This window comes from Leishmania panamensis (genome assembly GCF_000755165.1).
Source record: "Leishmania panamensis strain MHOM/PA/94/PSC-1 chromosome 7 sequence".
NCBI classification, from domain to species: domain Eukaryota; phylum Euglenozoa; class Kinetoplastea; order Trypanosomatida; family Trypanosomatidae; genus Leishmania; species Leishmania panamensis.
Genome location: NC_025886.1, coordinates 40,897 through 62,475, shown reverse-complemented (window position 1 = coordinate 62,475; position 21,579 = coordinate 40,897). Strand labels below are relative to the sequence as shown.

Sequence of the window (21,579 nt, the reverse complement as noted above, 5' to 3'; positions counted from 1 at the left end):
CCTGCGGCAGCGGCATCGGCGGCATCGGCAGCCTCCCCAGTCGAGCGGTTTATCCTCTGAGACGTGGAGGGGCGTCGGGCTGTCGCTGTCAAGCTGGCGCACAGCATTCTCTACCTGTTGGATAGCGATGCAGCATCATCCGGCCGCCGCCTGCAGAGGTCTGCCGTCGTTCGGTGTCTCGCTCCTCCGAAGCCCTGCAATCACTGCCGGAGTACTTTGGCGGTGCGGCGTGATGCGGGCACTCATTGTGCTTTAGCGGGGCGCCGACCGCGTAATATTTGGTACCCCAGCCGCGATGCCGATGACGACCTCAGGGGAAGGGAGGCACCGCTTATTTCACTGCGAAGGACCGTGCCTTCTACTGCAGCTGGGGGAGGGGAGGGGGGGGTCAGCCACGGAGAGCTCGCCGTATGGGACCTAGTTGCACGCGCACCTGTGCAGTGGCCAGCGGAGGCGTCGCCGCATGTGTGCTGTGGAGGTACGGCCTCTCCTTTTCCCTGGGCTGGGCAGGGGCGCCTTGTGCGGGCGCGGGGGTGGCGGCGGCGATGGTCCCAGCGTCACTCCAGGGATCATCTCCGTCATTGCTCAGCACCCGAGGAGCACCAGACACTCCTCTCACCGCCTCCCTTGTTGTATACTTTGTGGAGACGTTTTGGTTTGCTCGACAGCGCCAGGGTGGAGGGGGCTCGTCCCTGTCAACGTCCACGCGCGACGCACGGCTGCGTTGCTGGGCTACTGCAACACAGTCGTGCGGTCCGACTAGAGGAGGAGATTGAGTGGCGCGTATGTGGTGGGTGATGCGTAAGTACGAATGCCGGGCGCGGCGTGCTCGTTGCTCATCCCCCCTCTTTCTCTCCTTGCCGCCTCAAGGGCTCTGTGTTGTGCTTCGTCTTCCTCTCGATGTAGTGAAGAAGGTGCACATGACACGCCCCCCCCTCTCCCGACGCAGCGCCGTCTCCCCCATTTCTCTCCTGCTATATGTATGCGAATGTGCAGCATGCTGTGGGTGCGTTAGCGAGCAACTACACCGTGAACTTAATCGCCTCATGCAATGGAGGTTATAGAGACGTTGGCAGGACACTCTCTGTTGCTCTCGTGCGCAAGACCCCCACCCCCTCTCGCGCCACTACTACAGTGTGAGCGGTCGAGTTCGAGGTGGGGGGAGGGGCCCGGCAGCTGCTGCCCATCTCACCTTGAATGCACGAGCCGCGCTCCTGCGCATACATGACTGATGGATGCCGTGCATATGAGCTTGATGCTTTCTAAGTGCTGTGCACTGGCTCTGGGCTGCTTCCACCAGCGTCTTTCTTTTCTAAGACTTATGGTCTCCGTGCCCCCTCGCCTCTGTCTTGACGTGTATTGGCGTGCTCGACGATGACAGGATTGCGCAACCTTGCTGTGCTCATGCCCTGTGGAGAGGGAACCTCTATACTCCATCACCTGACCTCAACTCGCCTGTGCGAGCTTGCCCATGCGTGCGTGTTTCATGAATCTGCGTGCCACGGATGCTGCACATCAGTCGTCCCCGTCACACAAGCCACGTCTGCATCCCCCTTTTCTCCATCATCAAAGCAGCAGCAGACCGATACGTGCTTGACTGTGTGAGGTGCTTCCATTGAACCGACGCCTCGCTTTCATCTTCAGGGGCGACACGCCACTGTTGCCACCACTGGCACTCGTGCTTGCCAACTTTGCATCTCTCCCTGGCTGGTGCTGCGTCGCTCATCCACCGCTGGTGTCGTCCTCTCCCTGCGTGTGCGCGTGCGCGTGCGTGTGTGCTCGCCCTCTGTGTACTCTCTCGATTCCCTCCGCCATCCTCCTCTGTGTGCTTTTGCTTTTTCCAGCCTTTTTCACGTGCACTTTTCATCTTCGACGCCTGCGTGCGCCCCCTGCACCACGCACGTGTGCCTCACTCTCTCACTCTGTGCCCCCCCCTCCCCCTCCCCCTCTGGCAGAACATTGTGCTTCCATCCTCATCCTCCACTCCAGTGGAGAACGCAGTCGGCAAGATGGGCATGGAACACTACACCAAGGTCAAGGACCTTGGTGGGACCAACGGTGCCTTCCTCGCGCGCGACCGGCAGCAGCCGGACCGGCTCGTCGTCATCAAGCGGCTGGCGGAGGGCACGCAGGGGGTTGAGGAGCTGAACGCATCGCTGCGGCTGCGGCATCCACATATTGTTCGCTTCCTCGAGTCCTTCTTCTATGATGGAAGCCTTTTCGTCGTCATGTCGTACGAGTCTGGCGGCGACCTCGACGGGCTCTTTCACTACCTCACCCAGCACCACAAGACCCCGACCACACACACACTGCTGCTCTGGTTTGTTCAGCTGCTGGAGGCCCTTGTGTACTGCCACGATCACAGTGTCATCCATCGCGACATAAAGCCGGGCAACATCCTCGTCTCGACGGACACGAAAGTGCTTTACCTAGGCGACTTTGGATCTGCCAAGACCCTCAGCATCTCCAACGTCACCTCCACGTTCGTCGGCTCGCCGATGTGGATCTCGCCGGAGGTGTTGCTGGGCACGAGTTACAGCTATGCTGCCGATGTGTGGTCAATGGGCTGCGTGTTCTACGAGATGGCAACGCTGCGCAAGCCGTTCTCGGCCCCGAGCTTCGCGCACCTCGTACAGCAGATCACTTGGGGTCACATCACGCCTCTCCCGCCGCATGTGGCGCAGGAGGTGAGGTCGATTATTCACTCCATGCTCGTGCTCGACCCCGCGCAACGCGTGACTGCCAGGGAGGCGCTGGAGGTGGCACGAGTTGCACTCAACCGCGCTGAGGAGCTCCGCTGTGCGTCGCCGTCTCCAGTGCGCTCTCCAGCAAGGCTGCCCAAGCCCCCCGTCGCATCCTCACCTCCCCTACCGGTGTCACCGCCGAAGGTGGCTGACTACCAGCCGCGGCAGCATCCACTGCCGCAGTCACCGCAGTCCTACTCCTCGCCCTCCTCGCCCCCGTCCACGGGTACGACGCCACCGCCCGCCAGCGCCACAAGCGACCCGCTGCTGGTTGTCGCGGCAGAGGCGAAGGCCGGCGAGGATCCCACGCCACAGGGCTCCCATCCCACTGCCATTGCAGCCGCACCTGAATCCCTGTCTCACGTGGCCGGTGTGAAGCAGCTTCCCGACGTGTCGTCGCCTGCGTTGACTGCGCCAGAGTCGACCACGTCATTCACATCACTGCCGTCTATGGTGGAATTTCCTGTGCCAAAGCAGCCACCGGCGGTGCTTACGGTGGCGGCAGAAGCAGCCGTGGGAGACAAGCCGGAGCGGCACCAGGCGGTGCCGGCGGAGGCGGCACAACTGTGCATGCCGCAGCAGGTGGCTCTGCAGATCTCCACCGAGGGCTTCTTCAGAAAAGAAGTGCAGACCAAGGAGGCACCGAAGCGCAAGAGCGTGGCGGCGTCCAAGGCAAGTCCGCTGCCGCAACGGCAACGAGTGCCGAGTGTTCCGGCACAGACCGCACTATCAACCGAGGCACCGAGGTTCGTGCGCCAGATCAGCACCGACTCGATGGCCATTCGGTGTACTACGAGCGCCACCGCAGCTAGCCGCACAAGGGCAGCGGAGCTGCCTACACCCTCGCGCAGAACCGGTGGGTCGACGAAGGTGGTGGTAAAGGCAGTGCCACCAACGCATGTACCAAAGCGCGCCTTGGATGCGGCAGAGAATCTCACGAACCCACCGTGTGTGCCGAGGGAGTCACCGACTCGGGGGGCGCGCGGCCTCAACGAAGCGCAACAGAAGTCGGCGCCAATGCCGCCCCCCAAGCCAGCCGCCCAGGCTTCCGACGCCGCGCCGGCGGACCAGTGGTTTGTTCTGCGGATGCGTGACCTGCGCGCCATGGAGAAGTACCTCCACCATCATCGTGTGGATGATGACAAGGCGTTGAAGACGTATGATCAACGGCGCGACAAAGAGGGGCAGCCATGCGACTCGGCCCCAGCGGTCCGTGCAGCAGACAAGCCTTTAGCGGCGCCACACCGCCGCACCTTTGCGAAGAAGCCCGCCAATGCGCCGCAGTCACCCGGCGTGCTTATCCTGACCCCACCGCGCCATCGCTGCCTGATGGAAGGCATCCCCGCACCGCCTCTACTGTCCGCTGCGCGACAGCAGCAGCATGGCGCGGCCAAGGTAGAAGCGCGCCATGGTGCCGCGGCCGTTCCCTTCTCAAGGCAAGTGTCGTACGCTCGTCAGGCATCGCACCCTGCCTGTGACTCCGACTTACAGCAGAGCAGCCTGCCATCTGCCTACAACGGCCGCCAGGCGAGTCACGCTCGGGGACGACCGCGCGTGTCACTAGAGGAGCAGCTGAAGAGCGCGGAGGGGCGCGTGGTCGCACGCGTGAAGCGCGAGGAAGAGCGGCAGCGGATGAAGGAGCTAATTAAAGCCCAGCGCGCCGCAGCGAAGAAGCAAAATCGCAAAGCCAAAAGGGACGGCGCTATCGATGTCCAGATCGTCCTGCCAGACCACGTGCGCCACACCACCAACTGCGTCGTGTCGGCGGACTAAGCAAGGCAAGAGGGGGCCAATACGTGGGCTCCAGGTTGTGTTCTCGTGATGAGGGTTGTTCCTGTGGTTAGAAGCACACGCAGCAGTTGTGCATCCCGCCCCTCTTGTGCGTGAGTTTTTTCTCGTTCTCTTCGTTTTCCTCATGTATTTTCCCTCCCTTCCTGAGAGGTGGACATCCCAGTGCGCGGCATCTCAGGGTCCACCACCCCACCCTGCATAGGGAGACCAAGTCCCCCCCTACCCCTCTCAGTGCTGAGCCGCCTCTGGCAGCGACCGGCGTAGGGGGAGTTGCTGCAGAGCGATCTGCGTAGCGTGGGTAATGCTTCGCTGACCTGGCCTGTGGCAGGCGCGTTGGTAAGAACAAAAACGTGTTCGCGAACGGCCCAGGGGCCCTCTCCGTCACTGGTCGTCCCCCCATTCCCTTCTCGCGCACGCGTTGCCCCCTTCCCCAGCGGCGCAGCTTCTCCTCCGGGGCCAGGGAGGGGGGGCCGCGCCGCGCAGGCGTTCGGGGGGGGGGGGGCGTTGGTTGGCGAGGAGGGGCTTCTTGGAAAAGACCGGCAGGCGCGCGCGCCTCAGGAGCGCGTTTCGTCGGCATCGCGCGCGTGGTGGCGCCGCTGGTGCGCATGGGCTTGGCGGCGGCGGCCAAGGGGGTGTGGGGTTGTGTTGTGTTGGGGGAGGGGGGGGGTCGCTTGGCGGCCGCCCGGGCGTGGCAGCCGACCCATACAGAAGAGAGCACACACGCGAGTACGCTTGTCGCCGCCCGTCGTGCCGGCACACCGCACAGCGTTGTGTGAAAGAATATCAATGACAAAGCAAAAGAGAAAAAACGATCGTTTCCAGCTTGTCATTCTACTGTGAACAAGACAGCAACGACATACAGCCTCCGCAGCGCCGCGGCGAAAACCCTCGTCGTCCTGGGATGAACCGTCCTGCCGTCGAATTGGACCACTCGTCTAACGGGCCCCCTTGTCCTTCCTCGTCCCCTCTTTGGGGGCGTGCTGCGCGACCGGTGCCAGACGGACTCGGGTGGACCGCACGCCTCAATCCAGACGGGGCGAGGCCACAGGGTCCTGCTCGAGAGTGAAAGAGGTGGCGTCTGTCGTGTGGGTAATGCAGGGGAGGTCTGGGTGCATGCGGAGCGAACACAGGGAGGAAGTGAAAACAGAGGGAAAAAAGGTACGACTGCAGGGGAGAAGTAATGAGAACACGCGTTGAGAGTGCGGCCTCGCTCGACCGACATCACGCAAGGTGATATCCACGCATTCGTACACGCCGCCGTGAGGACATGTGTGCCACAGGCGTGCGGGCTTAGAGATGGCTGTGCGCGTGTTGCGAGACAACCGTCTCTTCCCTCGCTGCATCTTCCGCGGCTCTGTGCCTATCGTGGAGGGCGTACTTGTGCAGTTCTCACCGGTTCGCACCCCCGGCCTTAGTTGAGGAAGCGGCAGCCCGGCACAAGGATCCCGGGGATGGTTACCTCGGGCACAATGCGCCACCCACTCGGACTCACGCTGCGGAGCTCCTGGCAGTACGCGCATGGGCAGCAGCAGAAAATGCACATAAAGTCGCCAATAATGTTGCCACGCGTGCCGCTCTTCTTGCGCAGGTTGTAGCGAGTGAAGAGTCGAGCACACGGGCAGCAGAAGAGAACGCAGAAGCAGTGCGGCCATAGTGAACAGTGATCGCCCATCGAGGTGGCATAGAGCTTACACGATGAACAAGGAGAGAGGCATAGCCAGTGCAGCAGGCACAGGAGGCACCCCGTCAAGTCCGGCGAGCCACAGCACGGGGACAGGCGCCAACACTCGTAGATGGCGCCGGCCTGACCGCCCCAGTTGATCTGGTCAAGGCCCAGCAGGCCGAGGGGGATGCCAGCCTCGCACTCGGAGACTTGCTGACCCATGGTGATGTAACACAGATCAAGATAGCGGAGAGAAAAGCAGGTGCGACCACTGAGAGTGTGCGTGTAGCGTGTGCGCCAGGTAATGACAGTGGAAATGGCGCTTGCGGGGCTCCGTCGTGTGTATGTACAGACCTGAGGTGTGGCGTGTGATGGCTGGGTGAGGGCGGCACAAATGGCACCCAGGGCATTGCCAGATGGAGACAGCGGCAACATCACGGAGTGTTGAGACAGGCAGGTGAGAGTGCGTGTGGGATAGGGAGGGGTAAGGGGGGCAGGGTGGAAGCAAGAATGAAGAAGAGTGGGAGCGGTGTACAGGGAATGTCGGAGAACGGGAGAGAGGTGGGGCTGCCACGACGTTCGGTGCTCCACCCCACTTGCGTGTCTTCTCTCATCCAGTTGGCTCGTTGCTGTTGCGATGAATCGACACAGCGCGTGCCGTGGGTTGGACAGGCAAGCCTCGACAGCTCAAGAAGAAGAAACAGATCGACAGCGATTCAGCAGCTTGTGCACAGTGACACACACGCAGAAACAGGGAGTTATCAGCATGGGCGGCACCTGTTCCCCCTCTGAACTCTACATCAATCGCCCTTCGTCATATTTAACGATGCTGTTCGGAAGCTCTTCCAGGCGCGCACTCCTCGAAGGGGCAGTCTCTCGCGGCACTGACCCACGCAACCAGCCGGAGAGGCTGTCCGGCTGCCCCTCCCTTACGATAACCACGCACGTGCACCACCAGTGGCGCCAATGGGCCTTGCCGTACTCGAGCTGCAGCTCGTGCGGTAATAGCCAGAGGACCTTCGTCAGGGACGTTCCAGGTTCATTGGCGCAGCAGATGGCTTCGCAGAGCTCCGTCGCAGGTAGTGTACCATGTTAGTCAGCATGCCGTCCCCTTGCTCTGGCGCCTCCGCAAGGGGATGGCATCGCACTGCGATATACCCCCCTCCCTCAGCACCGATAAACAGCAGTTGAGCACCACCGGCTACACCACGCGTCGTTCTGGTGTCTCCATTACGCCCAGCACAGAGTTCACGGCCGCGCAGGAGGCTACGAGGGGCAGCAAGGCGGTGTAGCCTCCTGCGTTGGCGTCGTAGTCATAGTTGAACGGCTCTGCGGGTGAAGCGGTTGGGATGGCTGGTGGAGCTGCTCTCCTGTCGAACAGGAGTGGCCGGAGCAGTTGCTGAGGTGACGGACGGCCACAGTTAGCAGTGGCGGCTGATGATGCGCACGGCATCAACGAAGTGGTACATGCTTGTCACAGCGGCTGCGCCACTCATGTGCGCATGCGTGCTGTGGCACCACATCGATGACACGAGGGGGAGGGGGAGAGAGAGAGAAGACTAGCAGCAATGGATACACGACGGCAAAGCCGAAGGAAAAGTACGGAGAGAGAAACACCGAAGTCGCAGGGTGTGCGGTGCGCGAGAGTTGTGGACGTATGCGCGGGTCAGATGCCATGCAGCATTGCTAACGGGAGTGCCTGTGCCTGTGCGCACCTGCACACTCTGCGCCGCCGCTACTGCGCTCACATGCTCGAGAACCCCGCTGGCCAAGGGCGGGGTGGGGTGGGGGCCGTGCCAACTGGTGTGCGAGGGACGCACGCGGCCACCCACCCGCAGAACGGCAGAAGTGGATAAAGACGTCAGTGGCTGCGCTTTGCCTTACCAGCCTGTAGGTCAAAGCGATCTGCTTTCAACAGAGCCAGTAGAAGTGGTGTCAGCTGCACCAGCGTGCGCACCGCCTCTGGGCCACTCTTGCTGTTCGCAGGGAGGGATGTCGCCGCATCAATCTGAAAGTGGCGGCTACCGCCGATGGGCGTCGCGTGCGGCGTGCTGATCGGCGAGACTCCCAACCGAGCACCACACGCAGAGACCAGTGGACTCGTCAGAGACGCGCTCGTTCGCTGGCTGGCGCCGTTGAGAGGCGGAGGGACAGAGCCTTGCGATGGTGACGGCGGCCAAGAGGGCGGGACCACCACCAACGACCGTAGGGTGAAGCGCGCGCACACGCCGTAGACGATGCTGGACAGCATGACCTTCAGTAGGGCGAGGATCAGCACGAGCAAGACGCACACCAGAGGTGCCTGCAGCAAGAGGTAACCCGCCACTCGCTCACAGCTCCACAGAAGCAGCGCCGCATACGCGATGGCGTCGAAGCCAGCCCGCTTGACGTGCTTGGGGGCAAAGCCGTGGGCCGGTGTGAGCAGCTCAGCCGCTTCTTCCATGCGCGTTGCGACACTGCTGCTCGGCCCGCTCACCACCACTTCCAACGACGGCAGCCGCCATAGCACTGTTTCACAACTCAGGTCCAGCAACGCCAGCTGCGAGTAGGCACGGGACATCGAAGGCGGAATGCCGTTGAAGCGAAAGACAAAGAGGTGCTTGACGAAGTCGATGGCCACCTCGACGCAGAGGATGATGCAGACGTCTGCGACAGCGAAGCCGGTGAAGCGCTCGTGCATGTGTTGGAGCAGCATTACGAAGAAGAAGACGATGTACTGCATGCGCTCCAGCGCGTCAAGGGAGGACACGCCGTGGAGCGACTCCGGCGTATTCTTCTTGAATAGAACACCCTTCAGCTCCGTGAAGTTGTTGGCGACCAGCAGCGCCAGGAGCGAATTTCCCTCCGCGTTAATCGCGACGTTTAGCGTGACGACGTGCAGCAGGAGAGAAAGAGAGTGGCAGGAGGTGCTGAGGCAGGCGACGACCCCGCTGCCGGCGAGGAGCCACCGCGATGGAGGCGTGTGCTGGCTAGCGGTGGCGGTGCCGACGTCATCGCAGCCGGCATACCCCCTCCCAGACGCTGCCCTCTTCGTAGGTGTGCTTGCTGCAGCTGGTTTGGCCTGGCGGCGGCGAGCGCAGTAGTAGGAGTACTCGTCGTCGACGGCGGTGTAGAGCATCTCGAGCGAGTCCTGCGAGAAGGATGAGAGGATCTTGTCCACCACGTCGAGGATGCCGAAGATCATGACGACCTTGATGAACGACGTGCGTCGCACAGCGTGGTAGAGGTAGGAGTACAGCTGCGTCGTCGCCAGACCCGCAACCCAGTAGCTACCCAGCACTATGGTGAGCACAAGCAGTGCAATGATGTCGCGCAGTTCGCACCGTCGCCACAGTGTGAGCACCTTCAGCGGCAACAGCAGCAGCCCGATGAGATGGTCGAAGAGGCCCAGTGCAGTGATGGCAAAGTAGAACTCCATGTTAAGGAACGTATGCGGGATGCGCTGGAAGTGTTTGCGGAGAGTGGCGTATTCGTGGTTGCGGTGCCGCCCCCCAGCGGAAGCCACGCCCACAGTAGCAGGCGGGGAAGAGCCAGGAGACTCGCTGCCACCACTGCAACGCGGTTCACTAGCGGCGCTGGCAGACGTCGTCATGAAGGTCTCGTACGCCTGCTTCTGATCTCGGTGCTGCAGCTGATGATGCCGCTGCTCGGCGGTGGGGCCCAACAGCAACTCTATCGTCTGCCGCCGCACAGCACCCCATTCCCACCACATGTTCGACCCTCTGTGTGTGCTCAGGGCTCTCTAGACGAGAGGGGGGGGGCACGGCGGATGAAGCGGGAAGGCGGTACTGTGCGCCTCCGCGTCCTGCCTGTTTGACTTTGACGTAGAAGGGAGAGGAAAAGGGTCGTTGCGTGCACCTGCTAAAGCGGCGGTAGCACCGGACACACAGACCGACACAGAGAGACAGCTGTCCGTACAAGCCACACGGAGAGCAAGGGATAGAGTGAGAAGGACAAGACGGTTCTTAGCGCAAGTGCGTAGTGCTGCCATACGAGCGTCTCATCATCTCCAAGTCGGGGAAGGGGGGAGTTGACGGCAGAAGACATACCCTACTGGCTTGCAGGAGAGGCATGGCGGCTGGTGCGGCGAAGGAGGGGGGGGGGAGTGACCACTACGCGCTGTGCAAGACCCCCCCTCCCTCCCCCTCGCGTGTGCAGGTAGGCAGGCCTGTGCATGTGCACCGCATATCGGCTAGTCGCTTTTATTTTCCGAGGTTCGATGCAGCACTCAACTCACTGAAAGGAAAGGGGGGGGGGGGGCAGGAGACGGGGGGGGGGAGGAGAGGTGAAGGCCCCCCAGCTCCTGCCACCCCCCTACCGCGAGAGGGGTGCACCACCCGAGGCACAGATGGAAAGAAGAAGCGAAATACAGGGAGGTGTGGGGCGCGCGACATCGCCGCCGCACCACTGGCGCCTCCCTCTCTTCCCTCCTTATCCAGTCAAACAAACGCCGTCGTGTAGCCACAGCCGCTACGCCGTCTTCGCCGCCGAGTCGGCTGCCTCTACACCAAGGGATGTAGATGGACTTTGCGCCTGCTGCTCTTGCTGAAGTCGGCGGGCGAGAGCCTCTCGTGCGATGAGGCGGTGCCTCTCCGCTTCCTCTGCGGTTGTGCCGGGCAGTAGCGCTGTGGCGGTATTTGATTTGCTGGGAAAGACGCTGCCCATTTCGGCACGAGAGAACAACGGCGTGGGCAACATTGCCGCCTCACCACTGGCCCCGCCCTCAGGTGGAAGCAGAGCGCGTAATGGAGAGACCTGCAGCAGCCTCTGCAGGCGGCTGCCCACTGAGCGAACGCAATCTCGGAGCGGTTCCGGGTATATGAAGGCGTCTAAGGTGAAGGCGCTGCTCGCAGCTCCGGTGACATGACGTTCGTACAGCCAGCTCACAAGCAAGGCGATGCACGCCACCATAACTCGCCAACCTTCCCAGTGATCATAATATTCCTCAAGACAGCGGCCAACCACCAGCGAGACCACATCACAGCTGAAGGCAAACCAGACAATGGCGAGTGGGACTTGCTGGAGCGTCAGCTGAGCGCCGAGTAGTCGCGGGCCGACCAACGCTGACATCCCCCGCACGCGGCACAGAGAGAACCCAATTACCTCTGCCACTGGCCACATGCCAGTGTAACCGTACGGCCGGTTGTAGCTGTCATCTTTGTTCAAGAAAGCAAACCGAAGCGGGTGGCAGATGATGAGGTCGGCGATGAGCACCAGCAAGCCTGTCGCCACCGTGGTGAAGAGCAGGAAGATGGCGTACTCACTGCTGCCTGTAGTCGCCTCCGCAGACGCTCCGGCGAGGACAACAGCGGTGTTCACGACGATACGCCAGGGCTCCTGAATTGTCGCTGCTAGTGAATAGGTGATGAAGCGCCACGGATATAACTCATAGAGTGTGCCATGCATACACGTTAAATCGTTGGAATTGCTCAACAGCACAATGATACACACAAGTGTCAACAGGACTGCCGTCACCGGCGTCTTCGCCGCACGCGTCCCCAGTGAGGGGAGGAGGGGCATCGGGGTGGCACACAGGCAGTCAAGCACGGTAGGAAGTAGAGGGAAGGGGGTCTCTAGAGAGCACCACGAAGGGCTCCAGCAAGCGGGTGAGGTGAGGCCTAAGTGTGTGGGTGGGACTCCCCAACAGCGCGCCGGCTCGTTCCCATGCACGCGTGTGCGTGTGTTGATGTGGGCGTGCGTGTGTCGAGATATGGCGGGAGAGGGCGGGGGCGAAGGCTGGGCAGTGCAAGATGGGTGGGGGTCGACTGATGGAGGGGGAGGAAGGCACAGAGAGGCGAGAGTGATGGTAGTCTGCTGTGGCCACGCAGGCGTACAGAGAGGGCCTGGGCCGTGAGAGCGACGGCAAACATATCCACAAACGCACTGTCCCCCCTTCGTCTTGCTTTCCCCCTCTCAGAGAAGGAGGGCTTCGAAGTCACACAGGCGGTGAAGTGAATGAACGAGGAAAAGTTTGGTGAAGAGACCGGCATTGCACGCACTACTGCCGCTGTGGCCGTGAGAACCGCTGGGGAGGGAGGGGGAGGGCACCGCTAACAGAGAGAGGGGCCGCCAGGCGGCGGGGAGTCAGACGGCACGACCCAACCAGACCCGATCACAGCCATCGTCTCAGGCGGAAACGGCTCCGTGTCACCGTGGGACGCGTTATGTCCCGTCGTCCACCCTTCTTCGAGCGCCAAGATGGACGTGTACGCCACCAGCGCTTGTCCTGGCGTAATGGCGCGAAGGGGGGCATCGAAGTGTACGCGAGCACGCGAAACACGCACCGCCGCGTCTGCGCTGAGCTCCTCGTCCGCCGCCTCCCACTCCACCGTCGCTGGCTGCAGCGCTTCTTGGTGCCGTGTACAGCAATGGCATCGCAGTCGATAGATTCTGTGCTTGTGGCAGGTTGCAGCGCGCTGATGCAGCACGGGCCGCGGTAGCCACCAGCGCAGTGACGCGACCGTAGCTTGAGAGGTGTACAACAGTGCGTTGTTCCACTCGGCAACCACCTGCACCTCTGCCAGCACACGTACGGGCGGCACTTTGCCATCACTCAAAGCTGAAGGGGGCAGAGGAGCCAGCACCTTGCTAGCAACGTAGTGGACCGCCTCGCGTCCTCGCCCATCTGGAGTGCGGCGGCAGAGACGCACACGCTGGCCGAGAGTGAAGGCGTAGGCTGGCAGGCAGCCCGGATAGTCTTCCCGGAGGGCGCCGAACGGCGGACTATGAGATAGACGGCCCACGATGGACTGCGGTAGTGCGTCGGTGGCGTGCGTCGCCGTGTCTCCAGGCACGAACAGCTCCTCCCCTGTCACGGCGTCGCAGAACGCTGTGCGGGTCGATTGCAAGAGCGGTGGTCGCGGGGGCGGGAGGTACTCGTTCAGGAAGGAGGGAAAGCACGAGCTACACGATGTATTGCCGGCACGTGTGACAGCGGAGGGTGGCCCGACAAAGCAGATCCCCGTGCTGGTCTTCTTCTGGGGAATGTGCGCCACCGCCGCCATGCCACCGCTGTGTCCGAAGCTGTGAGTTGCCAGTGCACGCACGTCCGCCTTGCACGTGAAGAGGTGGCCAAGAGGGAAGATGGCGCTGGCCAGGGCAGACGGCGGCACTCGAGATAGAAAAACTGACTGATCGTTGAGGTCGCGCCCGGCAGAGCACGGCCGCACGAGCAACACCGGTTGTCTCTCATCACTCCCACCGTGGTCACCACGCGAAAGGTTCCACGTGCGCGCATAGTGACCAGTGGCGAGGAGCGTCTCACTGAAGGCAGATCCCGTGCGACGTAGCGCACGCATCAAGGCGCCGAATTTGATCTTGCTGTTGCAGAGTACATCCACGTTGAGTGTGTGTCCTACGGCATAGGCGTCCAACATGCGCTCAAAGCACTGCTCGGCGTACTCGCTGGAGAAGTCGTACGATGGCAAAGGTGTGCCGTCGCGGGGAAGGAGGTCCAGCGTCTTTGCCACCTGGTGCGCGTCGTCGTAGTCGACTTGGGCCCGTACACACCACCCCGAGGCTGCCTTATCATCGTGCCAGTTGCGCATGAAAAATGGGGTGTACTGCACCGGAGTGGCGTCGCCGCCTGCAGCTGGACTGCCCGGTTTGCCCGGAGTTACGAGCTTGCCGAGCAGTTCGTGGAGCGGTGTGCGTGCATCAACCGCCGCCCGTAGCGTGGGCAGCGGTGGCGGCGGGGCGCGTGGCCCGCCAAAGCAGCGAAGCGCTGCGACGTCGAGTGCGGTGTGAACGCAGCGCTCCAGCACGAGGGCGGCGACGGCGCTGTCGACACCGCCAGAGAGCCCGATGGCGATGCGCAGCTGCGAGCGCGTCATATCCGCGCTCATGCAGAGCTCGGAGGCGTTTCGCTTGGGTGGCCAGAAGCATGAGGCGTGAACAGACACGAGAAGAGGCGTGGGAAAAAATGACGTGTTGATCGGCGAAGAGTGAAGTCAAGGGTGTGTGATTGTGGGTAGTTTTGTGGATGGATAGGAGCGTGCATACCGCTGCAGTCCGCCCTCCCCCCACCTTGACACAGACGACGACTCACGCACAGCCTGTATAGATGTGGGTCGGGCGCCCTGCTGTTGTTGCCCTTTTCCTTCGTAAGAAGAGGCTGCACAACCGCACCCGCATTCTCTCCTCTCTTGTTGGTGCTCTCTTAAACGGCGCGAGAGGAACTCTGCGACACATGCGCAGCCTCGCTTCTCTGTCAGTGAGCTGGGAAAGGGTGAGGAGTGTGCGCAGAGGCGTGGGTCTACACATCAGTCTGCCCCTGTGCCCCGGCACAACGGCCAGACAGGCCTTCAAAGAGCTGCTTCGCGACTTTTATTTCTATTTCTTATCGCACTTGAGCCAACAACTGGCATCGTCATTGCGGTCACGTCAACACACGCATCGCATGCCACAGCACGCGCACAAAGGAACAGACTCACACGTGCGCGACGTGGAGAGGGGGGCGCGCTTGTCAGCAACTCGTCGTCGTCTCCGCCGTCACTCACCATCGAAGTCGCGGGTGTTCTTCGCCGCCACATTATCGATTTCTTCCATCACTCGCATTCTTGCTACCTCCACTGTTGAGGGCTTCGGCGGGGATCTCGGAGCTGCCCTCACATGGCTGAGTCTCACCGATCAGCTCCTTTTGATACCGTAGTTGCTGAGGGCGCGGCCGTTGCCGTCGTGCGTGCCGTTCACGACTGTCACCTTCGCAGATGGCGGACCGACCTCGTCGTTCTGCGCAGCCGAGGTTGGGACGACCTCACCCGAACCGGCAGCGCTGCCTCTACCCGCCGCAGTCCCGGAGATTCCGCTTGCCTGTTGCAGCGGTTGTGCGTGGGCGATGTACCACGTGAAGTAGTCGCGCACTGTGATGACCAGCGTGCCGGCCGTCGGCGTCAGCAGCGAGACCAACGAAGCGAAAAATTGTGGGTGCAGCGCCATTGCCTTGAAAGCCTCCTGCCGTCTCGCCCAACCCGCCACCGGCGCCGTCAACGTGGGTGGCCCAGTCAGCAGCCGCACGAGATACCCCAGGACAAAGGCCAGTTGCTGGTACATGCCTGAGTTGCAGGTGCGGACATGCTGCTGCTCTTGCGGCGACAGTCGCTGGAGCGAGGCGGTGTCGGCAGCGAGTGAGGACTTGCCTGCCGCTTCCGTGGTGGCCCCGGTACCGCCACCGACGGCAACGGATGGCTTCGGGGGCGACGGCGCGGCGGCGTGGGTGGCCGCCTGCACCTGTCGAATTCCCTCGATTATGTCGGTGGTGACCGCCAGCAGCTCACCAGAAGGGTACTCAGTGGACAGCATGGCCAACTCCAGGTAGCACTGTAGAACGTTGCGTATCGCCGCGTGCGGCAGCAGCCCGCTGTTTCTGGTGAGTGCCTGTGCCTCCCGTCTCATCTCTACAGACTGCAGCGCGTACTGCTCCACCTCGTGCGGGTGGTTGATGCGCCACAACACAGCGAAGAGCGTGCCGGCCGCCTGAAGGCTTAACTGCAGCAGCACCATTGCAGAGGCTCGGGGCAACTCCCAGTCGTCTGTGCTCGCTCCAGATACCTCCGCTGCACTGGCCGACGGCGCGGCGCTGTCAGTAGCAGCGGCGGCGCTCGACACCACACCTTGCAGCTCTTTGGGCACCCCAGCTAAGATCTGGGCGAGCAGATTCACATACTCGATGAGGAGATCGTCCGAGACGAGGGCGGCGCCGCCGGTGCGACGCGTCTCCTCGCTAGCGGCGCAGTCACTGCGACTCGCTATCTGGGTAGCAGCCACGCCATTCAGCTCCTCTGTCGGCAGTAGTCCGAATGTACTCAGCGCCGCTTCCGCCGCTGCCCCACGCATGAGCCACGGCGGTTCTGCCCGGTCCATCAGCTCCGTCGTGTGGGCAGCTTGAGCACAGTAAACCGCCCACCCTGACCCAGCGCTGGTCGTTGGCTGGTCCAGCCAACGTCGACCCACAAAGCTGGAGTCGGGTGACATCACGGCAGTGAGTGGGACGCGCACGGCGTACAGTGCCATCGCTAGGCAATCCAGCACACACTGCGCCAGCTTCGGGAGCGGCGCCTCGTTGTTCTGTGGCAGGCAGACGGCGACGCACTGGGAGAGGGAGCGGACGGCGAGGAAGCGGCATTGATAGGAACTATTGGGGCTGAGGAAAATTGGCAGGAGGCAGCGCCGCATGACCGACTCAGCAGCTGTGGCCAGATCGTCCCCACTGAGACCGGTGAGCAGCTCATTGGCAAGGAACCCGAGCACGGAGGGTACAGTGGTCCGGAACGACGTCCGAAAGCACCGCCGCAACGACGCCGGTACCGGCAGCTGGAAAAAGAGAAATGGGGTGAGGCTGGAGTGTGTGATGGGCGTCGTGTGGTGGTGCGCAGCATACCCGATGGTGCCCTCTAACACAACCTCCGCCAAGTCCAGTACCATAGGACACAGCTGCGCCGGCCGCAGCTGCAGCGAGAGAGTGCGCAGCTGACGCACCACCTCTGCCCGCGTTTGCTCCCGCTCGCACCGCAGAAGCAGGCACAGCCGCGCTAGCGTGCTGTGGACGACGTAGTGCGGGTTCTCTTCAATCGATGCCACCACTTGCTGTGTTAGCGCATTGCGCTGCTCCATCCGCCACGCAAAGGTGCTCGGGTCCTCCACGGCGATTACCGGCGAGGCCGGACCACCCGGACTACTCCCGGGCGACGATGATGACACAGCCGTCGTGGACATCGCCACTGTGGAAGTGCAAATACTGCTCAGCAGCGCTACACACACTTGGGCGCTGTCCGTGTCCCCGCACATGCCGCCCATGTAGGCTAGCTGGGCCAGCAACCATAGAAGTGTAGCGCGCACCAACCCTGGAAGTCGATCAGAGGAGGCGGTGCCGGTGCCGCCACAGAGAGCGACAAGCTTGCGCAGCACCAACAAGGCGAGACTGCCCGCCTCGATGGCAGTGCTGCTACGGTCGCACAACGCCATGGCGAGTGGATACAGCACCTCTTGCCACGACGCCATCATCGTGTAAAGGGAGAGATGCTGGTCGGCAGACGTCACCTCCGCCGTGCGTACGGTGCGTGACAGCACTTCCTTTACGGCCTGCAGTATGTGCATCTGCAGAAGCGTCGCCGACCCGTCAGAGGCGGATGCGAGGGTGACTTCGTAGATGCTGCGCAGGCAGCGGAAGCTTTGCACAAATCCAACTGGGGCAGTATCCACCGTCAGCGTCGCCGCTGTCTCGGCCCTCCCCGTCTCCGTTGCCGGTGCCGAGACCGTGACTCGGCACGTCGAGTAAGAGGCCCACATCGTGCACAGCAAGTCCACCAAGGACTCACAGAGCACCTGCAGTCCGTCGTCGCTGGAGCTGTGCTTCTGCATGAGCCCTACGTAGGCCGGTACCACCACCGCCGTGAAGTCGCGCACATTCACGAAGTAAACAACGTCCGCTGTGCGCTTGAGGTGGACAATGCGCGTGTACTCGAGAACCCGACGCAGCACCGCCAGTGCGGAGGAGAGATTCGCCACATCGCCGACCGCGCAGCCGCTGATGGTGGTCATGATTCCCTCTATGGCGCGGTGGATTGCTTCCGTGGGTCGGTCCGTCTTCGGCAGTGAGGCGTCAGCCGCCCTTCTCCCTTCAGCCTCGACGCTGAGGCGCGTGATGGCCTCGATCCGGGTGAAGACATCTTCGGTGAGGGGCGGAGCCGCCCCCGCCGCAGTACAGCGCACCTCCAGAATGAGCTGATACACCGCTACCCAGGATCGTACCGGAAAGTTTATGGCATACGTCGTGGCGGCCACCGCCAACACCGCCCGCAGGCAATGCGCCCGCACCGGCGTCGCATCCGCCATGCGCAGCAGCGTGAGCAACGTAACAGTGCACTCCGTTGGTAGGTCGAACGCGGCTGCCGTGCACAGAAGCGACTGCAGCCCTCGCACACACTGCAACAGGACATCCGACGGCGCGGACGTGGCACCCTCGTACATGGCAGGGCCGAAGACAGCACATACTGAGGACCAGATGCTGAGGAGGAAATCCTTAGCTACGGCGTACCACCACCCGTCCGGGGTCGGTGCGGGTGGATCCTGCTGGGTGCGGAGCTTCAGCAGCTGCCGTGTCTCGCTCACCATGCGCTGCTGCTCCACACCAAACGCCAGCTGCCGCTTCTCCTCCTGTGACACAAAGAATATGTCGAAGGAGCCGCGGCTGGCCCTTTCAGTGCTCGCGGTCGCGTCGATGGCAATTCTCTTGATGCTCTCGAGCGGGCGCGTACTAATGCGGTAGAAAATGTCGTCCACGAAGTTGTCAGCGAAGTTCTCGTCTTCGTTACAGCGGTGCAGTTGGCCGCGGAATGCCTTCACATCCAGCCGCATCCCTGCGGACGGGTTATGGATGTTGGTGTTGAGCATCACCGTGGCGACCACCACAATGAATACCGCCGTGTCGCTCTTAAACGGGAAGACGTCGGTGTTAATGCCGTGTCCGCGGTTTGCCTCGTAGTAGGCGGCGGAGAAGTACTCGAGCAGCCGCTCGATGCGCTGCCCCTCCTTGGGCAAGTGGACCCGCATGAGGAGCTCACTGATGGCCTCTAGTACACTGCACCCGGCCAGTGGCAGACGCCGCAGGTAGGCCGCGCAGACGTGCAGTGGGAACACTTCTGGCGTCGTCAGAAACTCGGCTACCGCCTCGGGGTTAAGGGAGCTAATCTGAGTGAGAAAGTCAGCGACGGCCTCCACCTTCTGTGCTGAGGCAGCGGACGGAAGCGGTGGGAGCAGCGTGTGCTCCCACTGACTGCTGAAGTCGGCGTGCGATTCGGGAATCGCGTTCTCTTCTGTGCTTACGCTGAAGAGTTTGTAGATCGCCTTTTTGGGAGAGTCGTTGAATCGGTCGACCTCCTGTTGCTCCTTGAGCTTCGATTCACGACATGTCATCACAGGCAGCTCGGCGAGCACATCTCTGCCACTCTCCTCCTCGGGTGGCGTCTGCGTCATCAGGAGTTCGACGATCCGAACGAGTCCATGTAGCGCCATGGCAGGGAGGGAGAGCGAGGCCAGGTTGAGGGCGGCCCCGGGGGATGAGAATGATTCCGAGGGGGTGGTGCCGTTAACCACTCCAGGACGATGCTGCGTCCTGTCCAGCTGAGTTGTGACCGCCGAAGCAAGTGCCACTGCCGCCTCTTGCTGGAGGCGCAGCTGCTCCTGCACGACGGCGTCCTGCGTAAACTCCTCCTTGGGTGCGGCCCGGACGATGCGGGAGAGGGCGCTAGTGAGCTGCTGGATGAAGTTAAGCTGATGGGCGTGTACATTGAGGTCGTACAGACGGTACATGTGAAGAGTGAGGGGAATGGCGCTGCGGCTGCCGCCGGCGGAGAGAGTGCTGCCGTTGCCCATAAAGGTGGTGATAAAATGAAGCACAATGGTGCGCTTCACGTAGTGCGGACTGTTCGGGGACTCCAGCAGACGCAGCACAACGTTGCTGTAGAGGAAGCCCACCTCCTGTCCAACTTCCTCTGGGCAGGTGATGGTTAGCAGCCTAAGCGCGTCCAGTCCGGCAGCCAACACCGCCGGCTGGATCGAGGCAACGCAGTTGAGGATGCCATTGTATAAGGCGCGGTACCATCGACTGTTCTGCAGAACGCACTGTAGCAGCGGCAAATCATGTGCAGCGACACGCTGTAACATGTCCGTGAGCAGGCGAGTTGCCAGCAATTGGCCCTCGTTGCCGTCCCCACAGCACCCCGCCACGGCAGCGAGGTAGTCGGCAGAGAAGCTGCTACCGAGATGGGTGAGCACCTCACCCGCCGCCGCCCGCCACGTCAGTGGAGTACCGCTGCTCCCACTAACGGGCGTCTCCTCGACAGCTGCCAAGTTATCTGTTGAGAGTGACTTGGAGAGACCGGCCTGCCCACTAGTCGCTGCTGCCGTCGTCAAGGGCTCGCAGAGGGAAAAGAGATCTTGGGCGGCGTCCTTCTTGAGTGCCACAAGCGGTGCCGGTGCCCCCTCAGCACGGACGGCGGCCACCGACGCCAGGAACTTTACAGATGGCTCGATTACGTCGCCGACGTTACGGACGCTGTGCACCAGCGATGGGCCCCACTGCTGTCGCAGAACTTCAACGCGGCGCTGTACGTGCGCCGCGATGTGATCTCGTGATTTCCCCTCAATGGTGCCCTGCGCCGCGTCTACATCCTCCAATGATTCCTCTACCCACCTCGCCGCGTTACCGGAAGACATGACGAACGCCCGCAGCTGGCGCAGCTCCTCTTTCTCTACGCGCGACTGAAGGTACGCCTGGGCGCGGCGGGTCTGCTTCACCACATCGACACATAGTTGCACAGGGAAGCGGGTACTGGCCGCGTCTGATGAGACGGCGCTGGCGGTGACGAGCTGAACACAGCCTAGGAGCGCCCTCGTGGCCACGTCGATCTCCTTGGCAAGCTGAACGAAAAGCGCTGACAGCGCCGCCCCTGCGTCGTCCTCCTCAGCGGTGGTGGTGCCGGCGTACGTGTGGTGTACAACGTGCTGGAGGGAGGCTATAATCGTCGAGCAGCACCGCACCATCAACAGACGCACAAGGCTTTTTCCAAATGCCTGCAGCTTCGCTCGCTCCGGTACGTCACTATCGAAAAGTAGTCGCAGGTAGCTCACAAGATCTACCAGGTTGCGCCCATCCGCCAGCTCATGCGTTGCAATGACGTCCGAGGTGGAGGAGGAGGGTCCGCCAAGGGCAGCCGTTGACGACGGTGCAAGTGCAGGGTCGTCTGCAGCGGAGGGGGTGACCACGGAGATAGCTTCTTCCTCTCCAGACGATGGCGATGCCGCTGCTGCTTCGGATGCCTGGGTCAGTGTCACCTCTGCTTGCTCTTCGCCTTGCCTCTCGCTAGGTGCCGCTGCTTCCGACGGGGGTGCCGCTGCAGAAGCCTCCGTTACAGGCGAGGGCGGCGGTGGTAGTGAGGCAACAGCGATGGAGGGACGCGGTGCACCCGTAACCCTCACATCCTTTATCCACGCGTCGGTGGCTCTACGCACATCCCCCAGTTTTGCCTTCTGTGCACTACCGAGGGCGTTGCTGCTCACAACGGAGCTGATCCGCGTGAGCAAAGTGTTGAGTTGAACGAGGAAGGCTACCTTGTTCTCCACCTCCCCATTCGTGGGCTGGCAATACGTCATATTGTCGATGGCAGGATTCTGCCGAGAGGTGGTAAGACGGCGGGGTGGGGGCCTGTCCTAAATCTCGGGTTTTCGATTCCTCGCACACGACGATCTATGCGAGCCTATGTGGTGACCGTGCGTGTGTGTGTGTGTGTGCGCGGTACCTTCGTGCACCACCAAACCTTCCCAGCAGCGGTCTCCGATGGCGGTGCAGGGAGAGCGACGAAGGGAGGATGAACGAGAGACAAT

The 21,579-nt window shown here is 62.2% G+C and overlaps 6 protein-coding genes across 6 annotated transcripts, besides 1 other annotated feature; 1 reads left to right on the top strand and 5 right to left on the bottom strand.

Annotated features, from left to right (window-relative positions):
* Positions 1-2,009: 2,009 nt before the first annotated feature.
* On the top strand, positions 2,010-4,517 carry LPMP_070190 (protein kinase, putative; the record flags this gene model as incomplete). The annotated part of the gene is made up of 1 exon (XM_010705725.1): positions 2,010-4,517. The coding sequence occupies one exon, from the start codon at positions 2,010-2,012 to the stop codon at positions 4,515-4,517; it is 2,508 nt and encodes an 835-aa protein (XP_010704027.1).
* An 880-nt stretch (positions 4,518-5,397) lies between these two features.
* Positions 5,398-5,673: a repeat region.
* A 273-nt stretch (positions 5,674-5,946) lies between these two features.
* On the bottom strand, positions 5,947-6,420 carry LPMP_070180 (hypothetical protein; the record flags this gene model as incomplete). Its single annotated transcript, XM_010705724.1, has 1 exon — positions 5,947-6,420. One exon carries the CDS (start codon positions 6,418-6,420, stop codon positions 5,947-5,949), a length of 474 nt encoding a protein of 157 aa, XP_010704026.1.
* A 1,639-nt stretch (positions 6,421-8,059) lies between these two features.
* LPMP_070170 (membrane receptor protein, putative) lies at positions 8,060-9,910 on the bottom strand (the record flags this gene model as incomplete). Its single annotated transcript, XM_010705723.1, has 1 exon — positions 8,060-9,910. One exon carries the CDS (start codon positions 9,908-9,910, stop codon positions 8,060-8,062), a length of 1,851 nt encoding a protein of 616 aa, XP_010704025.1.
* Positions 9,911-10,668: 758 nt separating this feature from the next.
* Positions 10,669-11,718, bottom strand: LPMP_070160 (hypothetical protein; the record flags this gene model as incomplete). Its single annotated transcript, XM_010705722.1, has 1 exon — positions 10,669-11,718. The coding sequence occupies one exon, from the start codon at positions 11,716-11,718 to the stop codon at positions 10,669-10,671; it is 1,050 nt and encodes a 349-aa protein (XP_010704024.1).
* A 530-nt stretch (positions 11,719-12,248) lies between these two features.
* LPMP_070150 (tRNA-methyl transferase, putative) lies at positions 12,249-14,030 on the bottom strand (the record flags this gene model as incomplete). The annotated part of the gene is made up of 1 exon (XM_010705721.1): positions 12,249-14,030. The coding sequence occupies one exon, from the start codon at positions 14,028-14,030 to the stop codon at positions 12,249-12,251; it is 1,782 nt and encodes a 593-aa protein (XP_010704023.1).
* A 796-nt stretch (positions 14,031-14,826) lies between these two features.
* On the bottom strand, positions 14,827-21,348 carry LPMP_070140 (hypothetical protein; the record flags this gene model as incomplete). Its single annotated transcript, XM_010705720.1, has 1 exon — positions 14,827-21,348. One exon carries the CDS (start codon positions 21,346-21,348, stop codon positions 14,827-14,829), a length of 6,522 nt encoding a protein of 2,173 aa, XP_010704022.1.
* Between the last annotated feature and the right edge of the window lie 231 nt (positions 21,349-21,579).